At 44.1% G+C, this 19,206-nt stretch overlaps 1 protein-coding gene across 2 annotated transcripts in view; it reads left to right on the forward strand.

Moving 5' to 3' along the window:
• The first annotated feature begins 1,052 nt into the window (after positions 1-1,052).
• LOC115560304 (phosphofurin acidic cluster sorting protein 2) overlaps positions 1,053-19,206 on the forward strand; it is a 49,785-nt gene continuing 31,631 nt past the window's right edge. The window contains exon 1 of one of the 2 annotated variants that reach the window (XM_030379682.1): positions 1,053-1,422. In XM_030379682.1, the coding sequence (XP_030235542.1) occupies positions 1,193-1,422 (230 nt within the window). In that variant the 5' untranslated portion in view covers positions 1,053-1,192. The remainder of the gene's footprint in view (positions 1,423-19,206) is intronic. The other variant, XM_030379683.1, reaches the window with a different exon arrangement.

Raw genomic sequence — 19,206 nt, forward strand, 5'->3', positions numbered from 1 at the left:
ATGTCATTAAAGAGCAGGCAGGAAGAGGTTAGGTTAGGCATGGATGCCGATAAACACTACCCTGCGACCATCCACAACCAGCCACTAGTTGTTATATATAGGTTTATGTTTTCTAGGAAATTAAAGTGATGCTTTGATCTATCACTTAATGGACTTTACACTCTATTTAACGGTTGAGTGTGTTTTATTATTATTTTATTCTGTTGTAGTGTTATACTATACTGATATGTAAAGAAACATCAAATGGTTGTACAACCTATCCTAGTTTTGAGACAAGGTCGAGGAAGAGAGGTTTAGAATAAGACAAATATGTCGAGGGAAGAAAGATACCGTCGATGTTTTTTCATTTAATGATAGATAAATCCTGACACCTATAGGATGAGAAAGGGTGTGCAAAAATAAATTCATTAATAGACATTCCATCCGTGCTCTACAAAGTAGTTCAACACCAGGTGGCAGTGTATCCACACATTATTTTTTTTTAAGTTATTTGACTTGGTTGACTCTTGATTCGCAATAATAAAGCGTTTCGTTACTTTTAATAACCACCTTAACGAATTATTTATTTGAAAAAAAAAAAAAAAAAGAAGAAATATGACTGGTCTAACCGTATTTATGTAACATAAATAAAATATATTCATTTTGAGGAATAAATATTCCAGCCCAGATGCATTTATCTTAATATATATATATTTCTTTATTGGCTTTTGTGCCTTTAAGGACGTGGCAGTGCAGAGAGGCAAGGAAAAGTGGGTTGAAGAAGAGAAGGAATGACAACAAGTGGCATAGGACCACAGGTGGGAACTCCAACCTGGTTCTCTCCAAGGCGCAGTACCCGGTCAGCGTACGAGCTCATGCTAGGGTTGAGCCACTCCCATAATAACAACCTCCCAATGCATGTTAAATAGCTAAGAATGAATGGAATCTAGATATTTTTTATTTCAATATTTACTAATAATGCACTATAAAAGCAATAAATATACCATGGACTCCGCTCAACGATGCCCCCTATGCCTCGCCCGCGCTACTACAGGAACAAGAAGCCCCGCCCATCCACAGCTCCCGCCGCTCCATCGTTGGAGCCCTGGGACTTCCACACCACAACACCGAGGAGAGAGCTCTCGGTGAAGCCGCAGCTCACCATCCAGTCCCACGGTTCGACAGAAGAGCTGGTCCGAAGGCAGTGGAGGTGATGATGGCGGCGGCGGTGGATAGAGGAGGCGTTCGGGCCGCTTTCCTGAACCCGGGCAGCGGCGGTGGAGGCGGCGGTGGACCTGCACCAGCGTCCCTCCCTACCGGAGCGGCTCTGGGGGCTGTCGTCCCGGGTTCGGGCTCTGGTTCGGGCTCTGGCGCCGTGCCTGTGCCCATGAACCTCTTCGCGACATGGGAAATAGACCGGTCGTCTCCGAGCTGTGTTCCAAGGTAGGGTTTTCCAACCCTTAGTAACGTGACTCGTTTGCATAGTGAATGAATTAACGGTCCTTCTGGAGCCTGGGCCCCGCGTTGGAGCTCGCTTCGCTCAAGCCGGTCGAAGCCTCTAGCGACCCGTCCGAGAGCACTGGTAGACTGGTTAGCCCGCTAGCCCTGTCCGCTAGCGGGCTAACTAGTGGATGGCTAATGCTAACGCTACAGCTACATAGCGACTGTCACTGACGCCTCGGGTCTTCTGGTGACGGGTGGATGCTTTGATTTGACTGCTAAGCTCACCTCAGGGGTTCTGTTTTAAATAATGTCAGGGAGACAGGTTCATATATAACCCGGGTCAACGCTAGGAGGGGGGTGGACCTCATTCCAAGCAGGCCTGCGCTTCAATGGGATCATGGCATGCATGTCCCACCGTCCCATCCCATGCACACACACACACTTATAAATATAGGCACACGGATGCCTCACGCCTCACTAGTATTAAATAACAACCCCTGCTTTACTGGGGAAACAGCCATACGCTGTTTAAGCATGGTTAACGTGTGTATTTGTGTGGATGCATTTCTGAATGTGTGTATACAGGTGCTGGTCATATTATTAGAATATCATGAAAAAGTTGATTTATTTCATTAATTCCATTTAGAAAGTCAAACCTGTAGAATGTATACATTCATTCCAAACAGACTGATACATTATAAGTGTTTTTTGCCAAAAAGAAGATGATTATAGCTGACAACCAATGAAAACCCTAAATTCAACATCTCAGAAAATTAGAATATGGTGAAAAGGTCAGATTTTGAAGACACCTGGTGCCACACTCTAATTAGCTAACTAACTCAAAACACCTGGAAAAGCCTTTAAATGGTCTCTCGTTTTGATTCTGTATGACACACAATCATGGGGAAGACTGCTGACTTGACAACTGTCCAAAAGATGACCATTGATACTTTAAAGAAGGAGGGCAAGACACAAAAGGTCATTGCCAAAGAGGTTGGATGTTCCCAGAGCTCTGTGTCCAAGCACATTAATAGAGAGGCGAAGGGAAGAAAAAGATGTGGTAGAAAAGAGAGTACAAGCAAGAGGGATAAACGCGCCCTGGAGAGGATTGTCAAACAAAACCGATTCAAAAATGTGGGGGAGATCCACAAAGAGTGGACTGTAGCTGGAGTCAGTGCTTCAAGAAGCACCACACACCGACGTATGCAAGATATGGGCTTCAGCTGTCGCATTCCTCGTGTAAAGCCACTCTTGAATAAGAGACAACGTCAAAAGCGTCTCGCCTGGGCTCAAGACAAAAAGGACTGGACTGCTGCTGAGTGGTCCAAAGTTATGTTTTCAGATGAAAGTAAATTTTGTATCTCCTTTGGAAATCAAGGTCCCAGAGTCTGGAGGAAGACAGGAGAGGCACAGAATCCACGTTGCCTGAAGTCCAGTGTAAAATTTCCACAGTCAGTAATGGTCTGGGGTGCAATGTCATCTGCTGCTGTTGGTCCACTGTGTTTCCTGAGGTCCAGGGTCAATGCAGCAGTCTACCAGGAAGTTTTAGAACACTTTATGCTGCCTGCCGCGGACCAACTTTATGGAGGTGACGATTTCATTTTCCAACATGACTTGGCACCTGCACACAGTGCCAAATCTACCAGTACCTGGTTTAAGGACCATGGTATCCCTCTTCTTGATTGGCCTGCAAACTCACCTGACCTTAACCCCATAAAAAACCTATGGGGTATTGTGAAGCGGAAGATGCGAGATGCCAGACCCAACAATGCTGAAGAGCTGAAGGCCACTATTAAAGCAACCTGGGCTCTCATAACACCTGAGGAGTGCAACAGACTGGTCGACTCCATGCCACGCCGTATTGCTGCAGCAATTCAGGCAAAAGGAGCTGCAACTAAGTATTGATTGCCATACATGCTGAAACTTTCCATGTTCATACTTTTCAGTTGGCCCACATTTCTAAAAAATCATTTTTTGTACTAGTCGTAACTAATATTCTAATTTTCTGAGATACTGAATTTGGGATTTTCAGTAATTGTCAGTACTAATCATCCAAATTAAAAGAAATAAACATTTCAAATATATCACTCTGTGTGTAATGAATTGATATAATATGTAAGTTTCACGTTCTGAATATAATTACTGAAATAAATCAACTTTTTCATGATATTCTAATAATTTGACCAGCACCTGTATATATATATATATATTAATATGTATATATATATATATATATATATTAATATGTATGTATGTGTGTGTGTGCGCGTGTGTATATATATATATATATATATATATATATATATATATATATATATATATATGTGTGTGTGTGTGTGTGTGTGTGTGTGTGTGTGTGTGTGTGTGTGTGTGTGTGTGTGTGTGTGTGTGTGTGTGTGTGTGTGTGTATATATATATATATATATATATATATATATATATATATATATATGTGTATATATATATGTGTATATATATATATATGTGTATATAATGAGTGTTATATACGAATGACGTTAAATGCCACAAATAAGCAATGCCAGTAGGCCATAACCTTGTTTACTGTCTCGTATTCCATTAAACCCACTGTAATATACACGATGCAGTGTGATATCGCTATAGTAGTTTGCATAGTACTAGTAGTACTAACTAGAAAGTATGTAGTATTTAGGCTACATGTCCAGATAACCCATGCTGTTTTGACACCTGAATGCTTGTTGCATTGTGGTCATCCTCAATGTTGGCATTCGCAGTCGGAGAGAATGCAATTGATGCCACCTGATCCACAACCCCACAGTAGCTGTGGGCACATTAATCAGCTTTGACCTAGATCTGCTCCACTCACTGGGATGTAAGGGGGCGGGCCAACGGAGGGCTTCCACCACACTGTATGCAGCTTGTATACTTTCTTGCTGTTAGGACTTCTGTTCTGTGTGTGCCTGAGTGTGTTTGTTTGAATGAAATCCTACAATGCTTGAATGAAGAAAATGTGTGATGTTTTAATACTGGATCCGGTTGAATACTTGATTTTGCAGTGTGGTCATTTGGCCTATTTTAAGTTGTGTTTAAAGTTATGTTTATTGATACGTCTGTATTTATATTTGACAGTGTCACTCACATTCATAATGCCAACAGTTCGGACAATTTCATATGAAATGTCACGTACTCGGTTACATACTGAACCTTGTTGGATGCCCTGTTTTATTAAGTTGTTTTGTTTTAAGTGTGTCAATTTCTGGCGAGAGTAATGTTCAGCGGAAATCTTAGTGTACCGAGGTAACATACAATACAGGGCTCAGAAACATCATTTAATGATCTCTCTCACCTTGCTCTCTTCCTGTATCCCCTCAAGTCCTAGCATGTAGGAATCCATACTTGGGGCAGCCTGTATTAAAAATGAATGCGGCTGTGGATTATTCATGATAAGGAGCGAAGATTAAAGGATCAGGTCTCATTATTGGGCAGTGACGGCTTAGGTATGCTGGTCTCGGTTGATAGCCTAGATTATCTATGAAGCATGATGCTGCAAAGTATCATTCTAAATAATGATGAATATGCTAGCTGTAGTGCTTAAAGAGCGAAGCTTACTTAGCCGGTGGTAGCGCTTGTGTTTTCAAGTGTTTTGAACATTTTGCACAAGCCCCAACCCAGGGCCTCAGCTTTGGGGAGTTGTGTCTTGGCGTTCTTTCAGGGGGCTGGGTCTTCTTGCACGCAGCTGTTTGCTCAGCTCTCCCTGGGCACATGGAAGTCCAGCTGAATGGCACACATCCAAGTGAAGTCATCTATTCCCATTTTGCTTGTTTGTTCTTTTTTGTTTTTGCTGTGCTGGTAGTTTGAAACCACAGGAATGCATGCAACTCCTATTTGTCTTTGCGTTGCTTATTCTTCTTTGAAACCATATTGCAGTGGCTAGTTACATTACATCTCTCTGTAGTATTGACATGCTGGCTGTTGAGGTTACTGTTTGATGGGCTCCAGGAATGGTGTTGTCACTTCTCTGCACCCTCATTGTGACATGGTGGCTCATCCAGGCTGTTGACAGGCCCCTGGCGTAGCCTCCAGGAGGACAGAACTCGTCCAGTGGGGGAGTCAAGCTGAATCGCTGTTCCTCTTTCTTCTTGTTGGATCTCAGCCAAGCACGTTTTGCAATATGTGACGATTTTGCTATCTCGGTTCTCAGGAAATTACCAATATCTTTTGTATTCGATTTGTTTTTGTGGGAGCGGGTGACTTTCCCAACAGTATTATTTTGTGCTGTTGTGGTTTTCTATGCTAATTCCTCCTAAATTGGACAACTTGTTCCTGCTATCCCACATGTTAAACACGTTTTTTAATTGCGTCTATCCTTACAGTTATGGCGGCGTCTGTTCAACGCTCAACAGTTTTTATTCTAGCTATTAACAACTTTCTTTGGTATTAGAAGGGCTGCTGCAATTAATGAGGCTGCATGCACGGAGTGAACCCCTGGCTCAGGCAGGCATCTGTTGGGATAAGTATGCAGTATTTGGAGGCATGACAGCAATGCGGGGGTCAGGCTTCTGCTATGGTTATCTCCCAGGGAAGTAGAATCTGTTGCAGCTTGTGAGAAGTGACTACCTACCTACTGATTGCGATTATGTACCACCATGTGTCAAAGTTCTTACCCCTGCCCTCATCTCTAATTAGATGGAAGTGGGGGAGGGGGAGGGGAAGGTCCTCTTTATGAGAACGGGGCTCACAAATAAAAACGCAGCAACTGTATTTGGGGCAGTTGATACCAGGTGATTTACTTTTGATTACGAAGTATTTTTAATGGGATTTTCCAAAGTGGTGAAGTTGTTCCACGCGTCATGAAACCACAAATTGCCGTGTTTAGCCATTCCCTCCTGAAAGTTTATTGTCAATTTACTCAAGTCGTGCCATCCCTATCGCTTGTCAACATGCAGGCTCACACGTAGAGCCCTATAAAATGCACCGGGGAGCTTAGAGCCAGCAGCCATGGAGCACTCCTAGGGATTACGTTTTTCCCTTGTTAATGGGCATCCAGAAAAGGACTAGTTTCCATCTTCTGGCAAGTTTCTGGTGGCATATTTACTCTTCTTCCATGCCATACCAGCCCACTTAGAGAGCCCAATGTATTTTAAAGTTGTGGCCTTCTGCTTCAAAGAAACTATCTTGATGTTTTACCTTGTGGAAGGCAGGTTTCATCATTGCATGTAATTTATAGGTGTCCACAGATGACTGTGTATCCCTTTTGAATTGGGTCTATTTGAAAGCAGTTTATGCTTTGGCTTCCAATTCCCTATCATACACATTCAAATACATTTGTCAATTAATTCAACAAAATCAAAGTCTTTATTTGATTTACAGTGTGCTTCATTGTTCTTGGTCAGTGGAGACTTTTGACCTGAAAACAGAGCTATTTATGCCATTTCCTCGTAATTACAACTGTTGATGTCAATATCCTGCAACAACCATGCCATTTCCTGTTAAAAACATGGTAAAAAAAGTGCTGTAGTAAGGTTAATATAACGGATATGGCCTTTAAAGAAAGAGGAAAACCCATGGTCAATCTTAAAGGAGACACATATTATACCATCAGATGTGAGTGTGATTTGCCCTTGCAAGCTGTTTGGAAATCTGCATCTTCTGACATTAGTAGTGTGGGCGTGTCCACCTTGATGTGTGCTGGATAGTTGAGCAACCTTTGCTTCAGTCCACTGAGTAGGCTGGTAGACTGATCTATCAAGCACACATCTATGTGTGCTTGGATGTGTGCATCCAAGCACAGGCATGTCCCCCTACTAGTGATGTCAGAAGACGCAGATTTTCAAAAGGGCTAATCACACTAACACCCGGTTGTATCATTGCATTTATCTAAGGCTTTTCAAGACACTCAAAGTGCTTTTGAGTCGAAGGAAAAAACCAATGCTTTCGGTTGTTTTATCAGAATTGTCCCCAAATGGTCCAACACAGAATCACACTGCTTGATTTTTTTTTTAACAATCAACATCATGTCAATTAATTTAACATCCTTAATAGATATGTATAATTCCAAACACCTGGACATACAGAGACTGATCCCACATGGTCACGCGTCCTCTGGACAGTGTCTGCGTTGGCTGTTTATTCCTGCCGTTCCCCGTGGACATCACAAGCGAGGCCCCGTCAGCCATCTCCAGGGGCCCCTCCAGGAATGTGGGACGCTGCCCTGTGTCGTTCCTAATCGACATGCTCTGTAATCCCGGTTCGGCTGCATCAACAGTTACAGCAGGGATCACTCTGGTCCTAGACACTTCAAAGATCTAACACAATTGCCTTCCCAAACCCACATGGATATGGTTTAATGCGGATGACACTCTTAACTATAATATATATTAAAATGTGACTGATGATAATTGATACTCAAACACTCCTTTTTGTGTTGTCTTATTGAACTTCAATGTGACATTGACATTACAGTTAGATTAAACCATACCATCTGCAATGACTAAAGGTATGCCGTGGAGAACTAGGCTGGCCAAGTTGTGTGGATATTCATGAAGTGAGAGTTTCAGTCTGAGAGACGACAAGGCTCGTTGTAAACATTGATGCAGGCAGTATTTAGTAGTAGCTACCAAACTACTCTTTGCAATAGCCTATTCATTTCAGGACTTTGCTTGGGCTTCACATAAACGATTTTATGTAACATTTGCAGAAATTTCCTGACAACATTTTATATATATTGGTTATTTTTGCAGAGGTGCCATTTCGATTATTCGCTCACACTCTCGCTCCCCAGCACATTTACAGTCGTCCTTTAACAACTTGCCATCGGCAGTAAACTTTTCCTCTGCTCGCTCCCACCTCCTGAAATGTGTCAGGCCTCTCTGTGTTTCCTTCCCACTGCTTCCTGGAGAAGGAAGAGGAAGAGTTTCCTTGCAAGAAAATCGTCCTTTTTTTTATTTTCTTCCTAAACAACCAAATTGTGACCAAACCCTGCCCCCCCCCCCAACCACACACTTTTCTTAAAAGTTGTTTTGTTGACCAACACACTAGGTCCACCGTCCTAGGAGGCGGGGCTGACTTGAAATCAAGGCTTTGCTGTACTTTATTTAAGTTTGGCCTGACCGCCCTCCCACCCTCCATACCACTATGACTATGATTGTTGTACGGGTGGAGTTCTAAAGAAGGGGTGGTGGCGGTCTCCTCTTCTGTAGCCAAGAAACACACCTTGAAATCCTTTCATATAAGCACTTTATGTGGAGACAATATCACTCGGCTTGTCTTCTCTCACTCTCACTCTCACTCTCTCGGTTTCCCCTCATATTTTCCACCTCTCCCCTTGAGGCATTTCCTGAGCTGTGTGTGCCAGCAGCAACACAGAAACTGTTTATTTCGGGGACAAAACACGCTTGCCTCTGCTGGGCCACGGCTGGGTGAATACGCATGACAGACCTTTTAGAAGCACGGCGCTCCTGCAGCACTCGGTGCCTTTGCACTACAGCTCGTTCCGGTAAATAAACACCTCCCTGCCTCTGTTATATACGGTCATATGCACAGAAACTGAACCATTCCTTTAATGTTTATGGCAACCACCCGTTCACATTGTAATGGCAGCAGTGCTCTTACTTCTGTGTTCTGCTGTGCAACACAATACATGAGGATTCTTCTCAATTACCAGTGATTACCACTTGTCTAATCAAGAATAATTGGACACAAACAATTATTTATCATTGCCAATTATTCTTGATTAGTCCATCGAACAAGGACAATAAACAAGGTTGCGTCCTTAAAACTTAGACGAATGCTATTGTTATTAAGACAATATGTGCCACATAAGTGTTGCACTAGCCACACATCTGAAACAACGAAAAGCCAACAGTAAAAGTCAATATAAGTCTGGGTAGATGTTGCTGATTAACAATTTAAATGTACTGGAATGGATCAAAACAGATTACAATGAAGTACATTTGTGTGTGTGGGTCTAATCAAAGTCTATTTGCAGATGCTAATGTTTAAAGTAGCTGATAGAAAGATGAAAAAGTAACAAGATATACATTTTTGATTGCCTAGCCCTAGATGATGGGTGATTGAGTCTGCATGTTTTTCTGGTAATCATTTATAAAAACAAATTGTCATTAATTGATAGTCTTCATTGTGGTTAAGAAACAATGCTCAACCATGTTTACTTAACTTGTTTCCCTGGTACAGTTGTGGCTCTGGCTCTGACATTTTCTATCTGAAAGTGGGCCCTGAGCTTGACATTTTGATTAGGTCCAGGGTTTTTTCTAAACAAGGGAACAGGGGCGCTGCGCCCCGATACTCCCGGCGTGCGCCATCCTACCGAAATGCCGACTGAACCTGTCAGACTTGGATCTGTGCTTACATGCTGCTTATAATTACTTATATAATATATAATTTATATAATAACTTATAATTACTCCAAAAATATTCCGATCCGAATTGGAGTTTCCCAGACCGAGTCGACATGCTAACGTTGAAGTTATTAGCAGCTAGCTAGCTAGCTAGCTACTATGTATTTGAATGGGTTTTTGGTCTAGGCGCTAAGATGCTAAGCAAGTATACAAGACCATTCCAGTTCTCTCTGCACAAAGCGGTTTCAATGAACGACAGAAATAGTGTTGATAAAGAGTTTTGCGAGAGGAAAACGAACAGTCGAACAGTCGAACAGGGTTCCCTGGTAGCAGGGAACTAAATGGCAGCTGCACGGCCGAATTAGCCCAATAAAAGTGTAGTAACCCAGAGAACCAGCTACAACATAGTTTTCATCCAAACGAGCCGTCTTTAGCGAACGGTGAATTGCATTGGCTTCTACGAGCAGTCGGCTTTCAGCCGCGAGCTTAGGGACCGTCTGCAAAGTGCAAAACTGAATTGCATTGGCTTCTACGAGCAGTCGGCTTTCAGCCGCGAGCTTAGGGACCGTCTGCAAAGTGCAAAACTGAAAACGACAACAATAGTAACATTTCTATAGCGTCGCCATTATTGACTCTAGAGCCCCAAAACTTGTTCTATAGAGGCATGGCACAGGAGGTCTACCATGACTAACGCTACCCTGAACCACCTCCTCAGGATCAGTATTGAGGGGCCTGCAATTGATCAATTTGATTTTGACAAGGCAGTGAGCCGTTGGGGCAGTCTCAGGAACAGACGGCTGCTGTTGTGATTTGTCCTACTTAAAAGTTTAGCCAATATTTTTGAAATTTGTCGTGTTTATTTACAGGGTAAAGTTGTACAAGTCTACCAAAAGTTGATAGTATTTTAGTTTTTCAGGATGACCACAAGAGCTAGAATTTCTCTCTAAGATAGCCTCAGAATGTACCATTTAATCATTATTTTTTCAAAGGCTTCGCACCGTGGAAGGGGGAGACCCCCCTTACACACCATCCCCCGCCTCGGTCGCGTTGCTCCCTCGGCTTTGCGCAGGGGTCTGCTCCCTGCTACTTTTTTTTCTAGAAAAAACCCTGAGGTCTATTGAACATCTGTTCCTGCTGGTCATCTTCAATCCTCACCAACACCAATGTTTGGGACTGGAAGTCCACCAAACTTGAGGCAATTGTTTTCTTAACATATAATTCTCATCACTACAAGACCTCTGCCATTGTTCAATTAATCATTCACTATTAAAAGAGAGCGTAATACTCTCCTTCGATTATTAAACGTCTAATTCTATTAGACGTTTAATAATCTACTTAATTTTCTACTTGTATTTCTCGATATATATTCTCCAATGCATTCCCTCGTTATTATCTGCTGGACTTGGCACCCTTCTCTTCATTTGAAGGTGTAATGATGTGCTTGATAAGTGGGCTTGTCATCTATGAAAAGCAAAATACTTTGTTTCATGGCGTCTGAATTAGCGTGTTTGTTGTTGTCACCAACACCATTGCCGTCTTGATGTTTCTCAGAAATCATGTAGGGTGGGCCGCTGCATGCATGGGATTGTTCCCATTCTTTGAGTATTGGCATATTTTGCAATCACAACAAGAACCAATTGGCCCAACATGAAGCTGTTTTGAATGCAGTTTCATCATCAAGATCAGTTGGGGTCAACGGAGGTCCACAACGCTGAGAGTTCATTCTACACCCAGGAATACATCTGTGTTCTTGCTGTTCACTGTTTCCAGTGGGATTTCTGTCAGCCAACCATTCAGAAACGGTGTATTGACCGGCTTGCATTCTCTTTAGTTTCAATGTCACAAGGAAATTGTATTTGAATATACATGCGTTGTTGCACATGTATGCGTTGTTATATATACGTTGTTATATATCTATGCGTTATTGCATTGCGTTCTCTGTAGTTTCAATGTGATAATGAAATTGTTTTTGAATATGTATGCGTTGTTGCACCTCAAATGAATGGGATTTGTACCACTTTAAGTGCTGCCTGGCTCCTCTTTGTAACGCTGAGCTCACTCACTCTGGCCTCCCACTAGTATTCAAAGACGTATCGCCAACACCTTCCTTTATCCAAAAGAATGTTTTGAAGGGCTGCTCAAAGACCACCTCATAGCAAGCATGTGTTAATGGTTAGAACTCTGCGGTTCACACTTGACAGATAGAAATGAAGTCCGCCCGTTTCGAGATTGGATTTCTCTAAGAAGGGACATAGGTCCTGCTCCAAAATATAAATAAAATGAGACACTCCAGCTGAGTTCCCTGCTTTCGACACCGGCTCCCTGTTCCATGAAATGCACTGGTAAATGGTAATCCCCACAGCAGCCAGGGATGAATCTGGCTCTGGAGGGGCGGTGGAGATCAGCGTGCACAGCACGGACCATAATTCACATGAGTAATATATGGCTCGGGCTAGGTGCAGCCATGGTGTCTTTCTCTTTTGCCTGGCGGAGAAATGCCTACTGGTTTATCTGCCTCACATATCCTGCGAGAATCCCTCAGCGTATGTTGGTACCTGATGGACGACTCGTCCTCTCCTCTGCCTCCATGACCCTTTGTTGCCGCGATCCTCCGTGCGCCAGCTGGCCTCCGAGAAAACCCATCTCTCGCCTGGCAGTGATGTAGTACACGGAAGTCAGAGACATACGTATATATATATATATGCACCGAAGGGACTGTGCTACGTTAATATTATGACCCCCATTTGAGTGCATACTGCCTGCTGCCCTGGTAATTCAATCGTAGCTAATCTGATGCTTGTCACTGTAACTGCAGAGGCTGATGTAAAGCGATGTTCTTGTTTCGAACGTCCCCAATGAAATTACCTAACGTGTGTGTGTGTGTGTGTGTGTGTGTTATGTATTTAACTACAGTGAAAAAACACAAATGTTGGACATCCCAATTGGACATCCAGATTTTAGAAAGAGATGCCAATCCCGCCCCCTTATTCCATCCCCGGTCAGAGGCCCCCCCTCCTCTCGCTCCACATCCTTGAGAAGGGAATTAAAACCCACCCAACATGTGGCCATCTGCCACCGATGACCAGAAATATTGGGCAGTTAAAATCGATTCTGCGTGGCTGGCTAAGTGCAGACTAATCTTCTGGTGCATCCCACTGAACTTACTCGGGACCGATCCCTTCAATCTCGTGGATTAGTCTTCGTCGCTCATAACGACGATTGGATTGAACATTTTTAATGAACGGGCTCCCGAATCACCGGCCTCCTTCCTAATCTCTGGGTACTTGTCCCTGTCTGTCCCGGGCTCATCGCAATCACACTTGCCTCTCGATGCCGTTGTAAGCTCTCTGGATTTAGATGAGAACAACAAAGGGACGCAGGGATGGTTTTAGCCATGAATAGACGCTCCCTTTTGGTTTCTTTTCCTGTAAGGCACTAAAATATTCAGAGGCGTCTGCTTTTATAGAAGCGGGAAACGCTGTATTTAGATAATTTGGTGTTGCTAGACATGAACGTGTCAATGGTGTTGTTCAGTGAAATGGAGTACTGTTGCTATATTCAGAGTGGGCTTTAAAAGGGGTATAGCCCCTGTAAAAGCCCTCTGTGTCAGACATCGACTGCAGTCTTTCTGAAGCTCATGCTGGTCACGACGTTGAGGTGTTTCTATCCAGGGATCACACCATGCTTGCGACCGTAGGGCCGCGATAACATAGGCAGTGCATTCAGAAGTAACAAGGGTAGTGCGTGTATGGAGAGGAATGAAAGCATACTTTTGAAAGCTTTTATTCTTTCCCCTTTTAGTGTGCCAAACCCGCTACACGCCAAAAATAGGCCCTTTTTTTAATTCAGCTCCGGGTTGCGTCACTCATTCTCCATCTTCCACCACCCCGCTTTGTGCCTCTGACTATTGCTGTGCACTGATCCGAGGGTACGGAGCTGGCAAAACATCATCTAGAATGCTGAGCAGGGGGAAAAGTTGCAACAGAGAGTTTTTGTTTGGGCTGCCCAGTGTTTAGTTGAGTTTTTTTGTGCGTGTGTTGCTTTCCTCCCGATACCAGGGCAGTATTCTGTTCAGAATGCGCCTGTGAAGACTAGAAACTGTTCTGGTGCTTAAAGCGTTTCAGTCTCGCCTTAGCAGAGGGTGTGCGCCATTCAGACACCAGTATGTGTAACGGCAGTGGCGTGACTAGCTATAGAGCGAATCAATTATCCATGCTTTAATCTGCCTCCCACAAACTAATTAACAGTGCCGAAAAGGTCAGCCTTGCCTGACCGTAAATTAGTATTACGTCCTTAATTGTAGAGTTGAACATCAACAATATATTTTAGCAGATGAATGTGTGTATATATACTATACTGTACCTCAGTCTGCTTTTGAATCTGTTCTATTCCCCATTAAACCCCTTTATCGGCTTGGGTTTGTGCTGTAACTGTAGCTGAAGCAGGACTAGCAAAAGCCCTTTGCTTGGCAGCGGGGGCAGAACTAATGGCTCTGGTGGGAAAGGTCAGGAGAGGCCGGGGTTCTGCCAGTTGTCACTTAGCCCGGTGGAGCCTTGTTATCCCGATGACGGATAGCGCTCATATCTGGATGAATAATAACTTGAAGAGGCGCTCTCTGTCCCCGCTGTGTGCCTTTCTTAACAGAAGCATGCATTCAATTAATTGGGGCTCATGTCGCCCCAATTCGTGGAACACAACAATGGGTCTTTGTCACCGAGGATGAAAGCTAGCTGTATGTATCCTATTGTAGAAAAGGGTACACTGATGAAAGGCATGATTATGAAGCTGCTTTATTGGATGGATTCTGGCAATACCGTTGTTCGCTGTTTTTCTTGTTAACAGATACATTTCAAGTACGGATGATCACAATGGGGACGTATTTCGTAGCATAATTGCAAACAAACAAGGTGAAGATATCAAGAAAAAGATTGATTGTGTGATGAACAGATATTTATAACCACAAAAATACTGTGAGGAAAAAAAGGAAATTGTCCTTAATCCAAAAAACGGATGCAAAATAATCAAGGCTTGATTGTTTATCAAGTTCCTGATTGAATCATTTATCTACTTGTGTATGTGTGTCTGTCATCAACAACGGTACAGTTGTGACTATAAATAACGCAGAACTAATTATTACCAAAACAAGGCCGGATATGAGAGGGGGTAATCTGAACTTTATAAATCATGTTGCGTCTTCCATTTGGTCGGGTCAGGTCCCTCGCTTCCCCATTTTATTTTTAGATTTAAAGCCATGACTCTGGCAGTGGAGAGCTGGTTTCAAATCCTGCCAAATTAAAATACAGAGCCTGTAGCCTGTTCCTCAGAAGGTCTGGACGATGGAGTTGGTGGTGGATGGGAGGAGCGGTTCTCTCCAACTACACCTGTGAGTGGTCCCTGCCCTGAGATGGCTAAAAGTGCCAAACCCGAGAACAGAAGAATATTGTGTCAGACCGAGGCAAGTGGAATTGATCATTCGCCGGGTGGGCGATGAACGCCTCTGCTCTTGACATCCAACCTCTAATCCACCACCCACAATGCGTCTGGTTTCCTCCAATGCCTAAGTCATGTCAATAACAGTGGGGTAGATCTGACTTTTAGGTGACAGGGATTTGACACATTGCACAATTCAGTCGTACACTCTCACTTTTACAAGGCAGGCCATATTTCACAACCCTGTCGGCGTGCAAAACGGAAGCTTATCACTTTTACAATATAACTTTTTATAGAGTTGAAAGTTGTGGTAGGTCACACTCGTGGGTCAGCTCTTATCTTTAACCAAATATTTGCCCCGTGTCTGTTTGAGTTGTCTGCCTGATTACTTTTCTGTTTACAGAACGGAGATAAGCATGGAGGATTTTGGCCCGCAGTAGTGGTAGGCAGCGAGCGGCATATGTCTCATACAACAGTAGCTCCAACAGGAACCCTTTACACCTCACTGGCATTCGGTCCCTGCGGTGTGCTTTGTGTTCTCGTTTATTTTGTGGGTTTTAAACACAGATTCTCCCTTTAATTATACAAATACCTTGCACACATTGATTTTGTGTGTGTGGAGGTTTTAAATGAGAGCTGAGCCTGCAGAGAAAACAGCATGTTCTTCATGATTCAGTTCTAACTAATCCTTAGATTCTGTGCTTCCATTTAGAGACGGATATATGTCTCTATTCAGTTGGCTTGCCTCTCCTTTTCTTTCATGTTTTCCGAGCAACACACAGGCGAAAGCAACACGCTAGCCATCTCTATCCTGCTAATTGAACGGTCTCGCTCTGCGACCTCAGCAAGGTCATGGTTGTGAATGCATTGAGCGCGTTTACCTCGCTATTTTTACTTGTGTATTATACTGAGTGGCCTGACCCCCATCGCCAGCTAATCTGGTTGAGCCTGGGCCCTTGTTTCCATAACAATAACTCCCATCAGATAAAAATGGCTTGAGTCTGATATTTTTTCAACCACAGGAGGAGTGCAATATATTCTGCCTCATCAGGCCTCCTTCATGTGGATGCAGAAGTTGAGGTTGTACGCCTATATTGTGGATGTTTGGCTTGTCGGATAATGCCTTTTGTCGACTACCAAGTCTCTATATTCTTTATTTTTAAATTGTTTTATTCATGAACATTTACCACATTCACCATGGTGGACAAAACAAAGCAATAACATGAAAACAGGAAAAATTCAAATGGTAAACATACATGAGGTCATGGGATCTTCAGTCAATTCAAAACAAAATTAAAACATACTATGAACTGTCTGTCACATTTATCAATAAATACTCCATTTCTCCAACGTCTTTCTCCGAGCTCTGTTTCATAAGCAGAATGGGACTTGAAACCAGGCAACTGAACAGAGATGCATGTCTTGCTGCTCTTTACCAGACTCTCATCAGAGACCATGATGAGGTTGTTTTTGCATTCCTCTTAAGCACTCGGTTGTTTGATGTTCTGTCAACCTGCATGTCTGGTTCACCGATAAGCCCGCAATAAAGTGCTGCAGGACAGCAGATAAGTGAGGTGTGTGTGTGTGTTTGTGTCTGTGATTAGGGTGTGTGTGTGAGAGAGAGAGAGTGAGTATGTTTAGGGTGAGTGTGTGTGTGTGTGTGTGTGTGTGTCTTTGGGGGGGATTATGTCTTTTATTGGTGCTGTGTGGAATACAGCAGCCATGGTTTGTTGAGCTGCTTAGCCGTCGCGGTACAATGACCGATGCACACAGTCCTAGCTTGGCTTGACTCCCTCATTTATTTCTCTACCTTTTTTGCTTCGCTAACGGAGCAGGAAAATTATTCAACCAACATCCATGTCTTTGAAATCCCTTTATTAATTCCCCTTATGTTTCCTCAATGTCCTGTCGGTGACGGAGAGCCAGAGTTTCATTCAAAATTAATTAAAACAGTCAAGCTGACGGTTAGGGATGCTACAGTTGTTCGACGCGGACATGCTCGGACACCGCCCCTCAGGGCAGTCTTAATGATGCCACATAGATTAAAGTGACTTCATATTTGGTAATCGTCACGGAGAAGGCCTTCCGAGTTGTCGTTGTGTTGATTTTCCACCGGTCGTGTCGGTCTGTGTGTTCGATGTCGTGTGCAATGGACAGTTTGACTCGAAATATAAACACCGGCGTGGGTCGATAAACCCCAGACTGCAACAACAACGACCCCCGATGAGGCTGAGGCACGTGCAGAATACAAGTAGAACAAAGCCCGGACCCACCACCAACACACCCCACACATATAGAGGAGAAAGCTAATGACTGCCTTCAGTCACGTATTGATTAGCAGTCCGCCTCGCTGTTCCGCAGCACAAACCAATACTGTACCAATGAGGGGATAACAGGCTGGCAGACACCAGCCACACTGCTTTGTGAAGTCAGCCAGCCCCCCCCGCCACATCCACTTGCCTCCTGCCCAGCGTAATATGCCTCTGCCCAAAGCGCCGTGAATGGTGGAATGAATTTGTCACCTTGTCTGTGGACCTTTTCGTGTGTGTGTGTGCGTTTGTGTGTGTGGCACAGAGCCATGCAAACGGCCCCTAGGGTCCCACTTCGGGCCCCAGCACGGCTTCACGGGCCACCCTGGAGATAAAACCCCACTGTCTCACGGAACAAAATGGAAGGGAAGAAAAATGGTTCCCTAGGTGACCCTTGGGCGCCGGCTGCATCCTTTTTTAATTACATGGGAATCCCAGTCGGCAGGGAGAGACGGGCAGGGGAGCCTGGGATGGGATAGAGACATTGTGAATCAATCACCCTTGTTCTCGCTCTCTCTCTCGTTCTCTTGCTCCCTCGCCTGCCGTTTTTCTGGATTTCGCTGTTGCTTTCTCTCGCTCGCTGTCTCGCTGCTCTTTCTTGCCCTCTCTCGCTCGCTCGTTCTGCTCTCTGGCTCCTTCTCTCCTTCAGTCTCAATAGTCACCTTCCCTCCTTCATTTCCTCCTCCTCCGGTGACTCATCTTCCCCATAAGCCACAGTGGAGCGCTGCACTTACCCAATGTAATTACACTTTCCTCAGAACTACCTGCGCCGTTCAACATTCAAACCTTCATGGGTCGTTTTCACCCTGAAACAAAACAGCCATTAAACACAGTTTGAGAGTTTTTTTTTAATAGGCTTAGAGAACATTTTGCTATTAAGGGAGTTGGAATCGCACAGCCTTTCCAGCGTACCGCTTTGCATGACTGATGCAAAGTAGGATTTCCTGCTACGCTCTGGGTATCGTGTTGCAGGGCTGTGTTTAACCGCGGATCAAACCTGGAACACAGTAACCGTTTCGGACCTGTTATATTTTATGTGTGTTTTCATGGCAACTATAGTTAAATAAATTGCGTCGATGATGAAGTACACCAGAGTACAGCCAGTGTCCGTGGATCACTGGAGGGTATTACCAACTGATGGCAGACATGCCAGTCATTTCTCTTTCTCAGAGTGGATGAGCAGGGAGAGATGTTTGTTTGCTCAGCCACAGAGAGCTCCGACCAGCCAACCCACCCAGTCACCCGCCCACCCTGAGTGTAATGCAACCGGACCACCAGAAAGTGGGTCAGGACAGAGGAAGTTCTGAAGGGCTGGTGCGGCAAAAGTTGTGAGCGTCCCACGGGATCCTCTTTGTCCATTCCTCTATTCTGGGGGGGGGGGGGGGGGGGGGGGGGGGGAAGAGAGAGAGAGAGAGAGAGAGAGAGAGAGAGAGAGAGAGAGAGAGAGAGAGAGAGAGAGAGAGAGAGAGAGAGAGAGAGAGAGAGAGAGAGAGAGAGAGAGAGAGAGAGAGAGAGAGAGAGAGAGAGAGAGAGAGAGAGAGAGAGAGAGAGAGAGAGAGAGAGGACACATGGAGAGATACAAGAGAGAGAGAGAGAAGACACATGGAGAGATACAAGAGAGAGAGAAAGCAGACACATGGAGAGATACAAGAGAGAGAGAGAGAGGTTTATTTCTTTTCCCCACTTAGACTCAAGATGATTGACCTTCT

Source organism: Gadus morhua, chromosome 15 (genome assembly GCF_902167405.1).
Source record: "Gadus morhua chromosome 15, gadMor3.0, whole genome shotgun sequence".
Lineage (NCBI taxonomy): Eukaryota > Metazoa > Chordata > Actinopteri > Gadiformes > Gadidae > Gadus > Gadus morhua.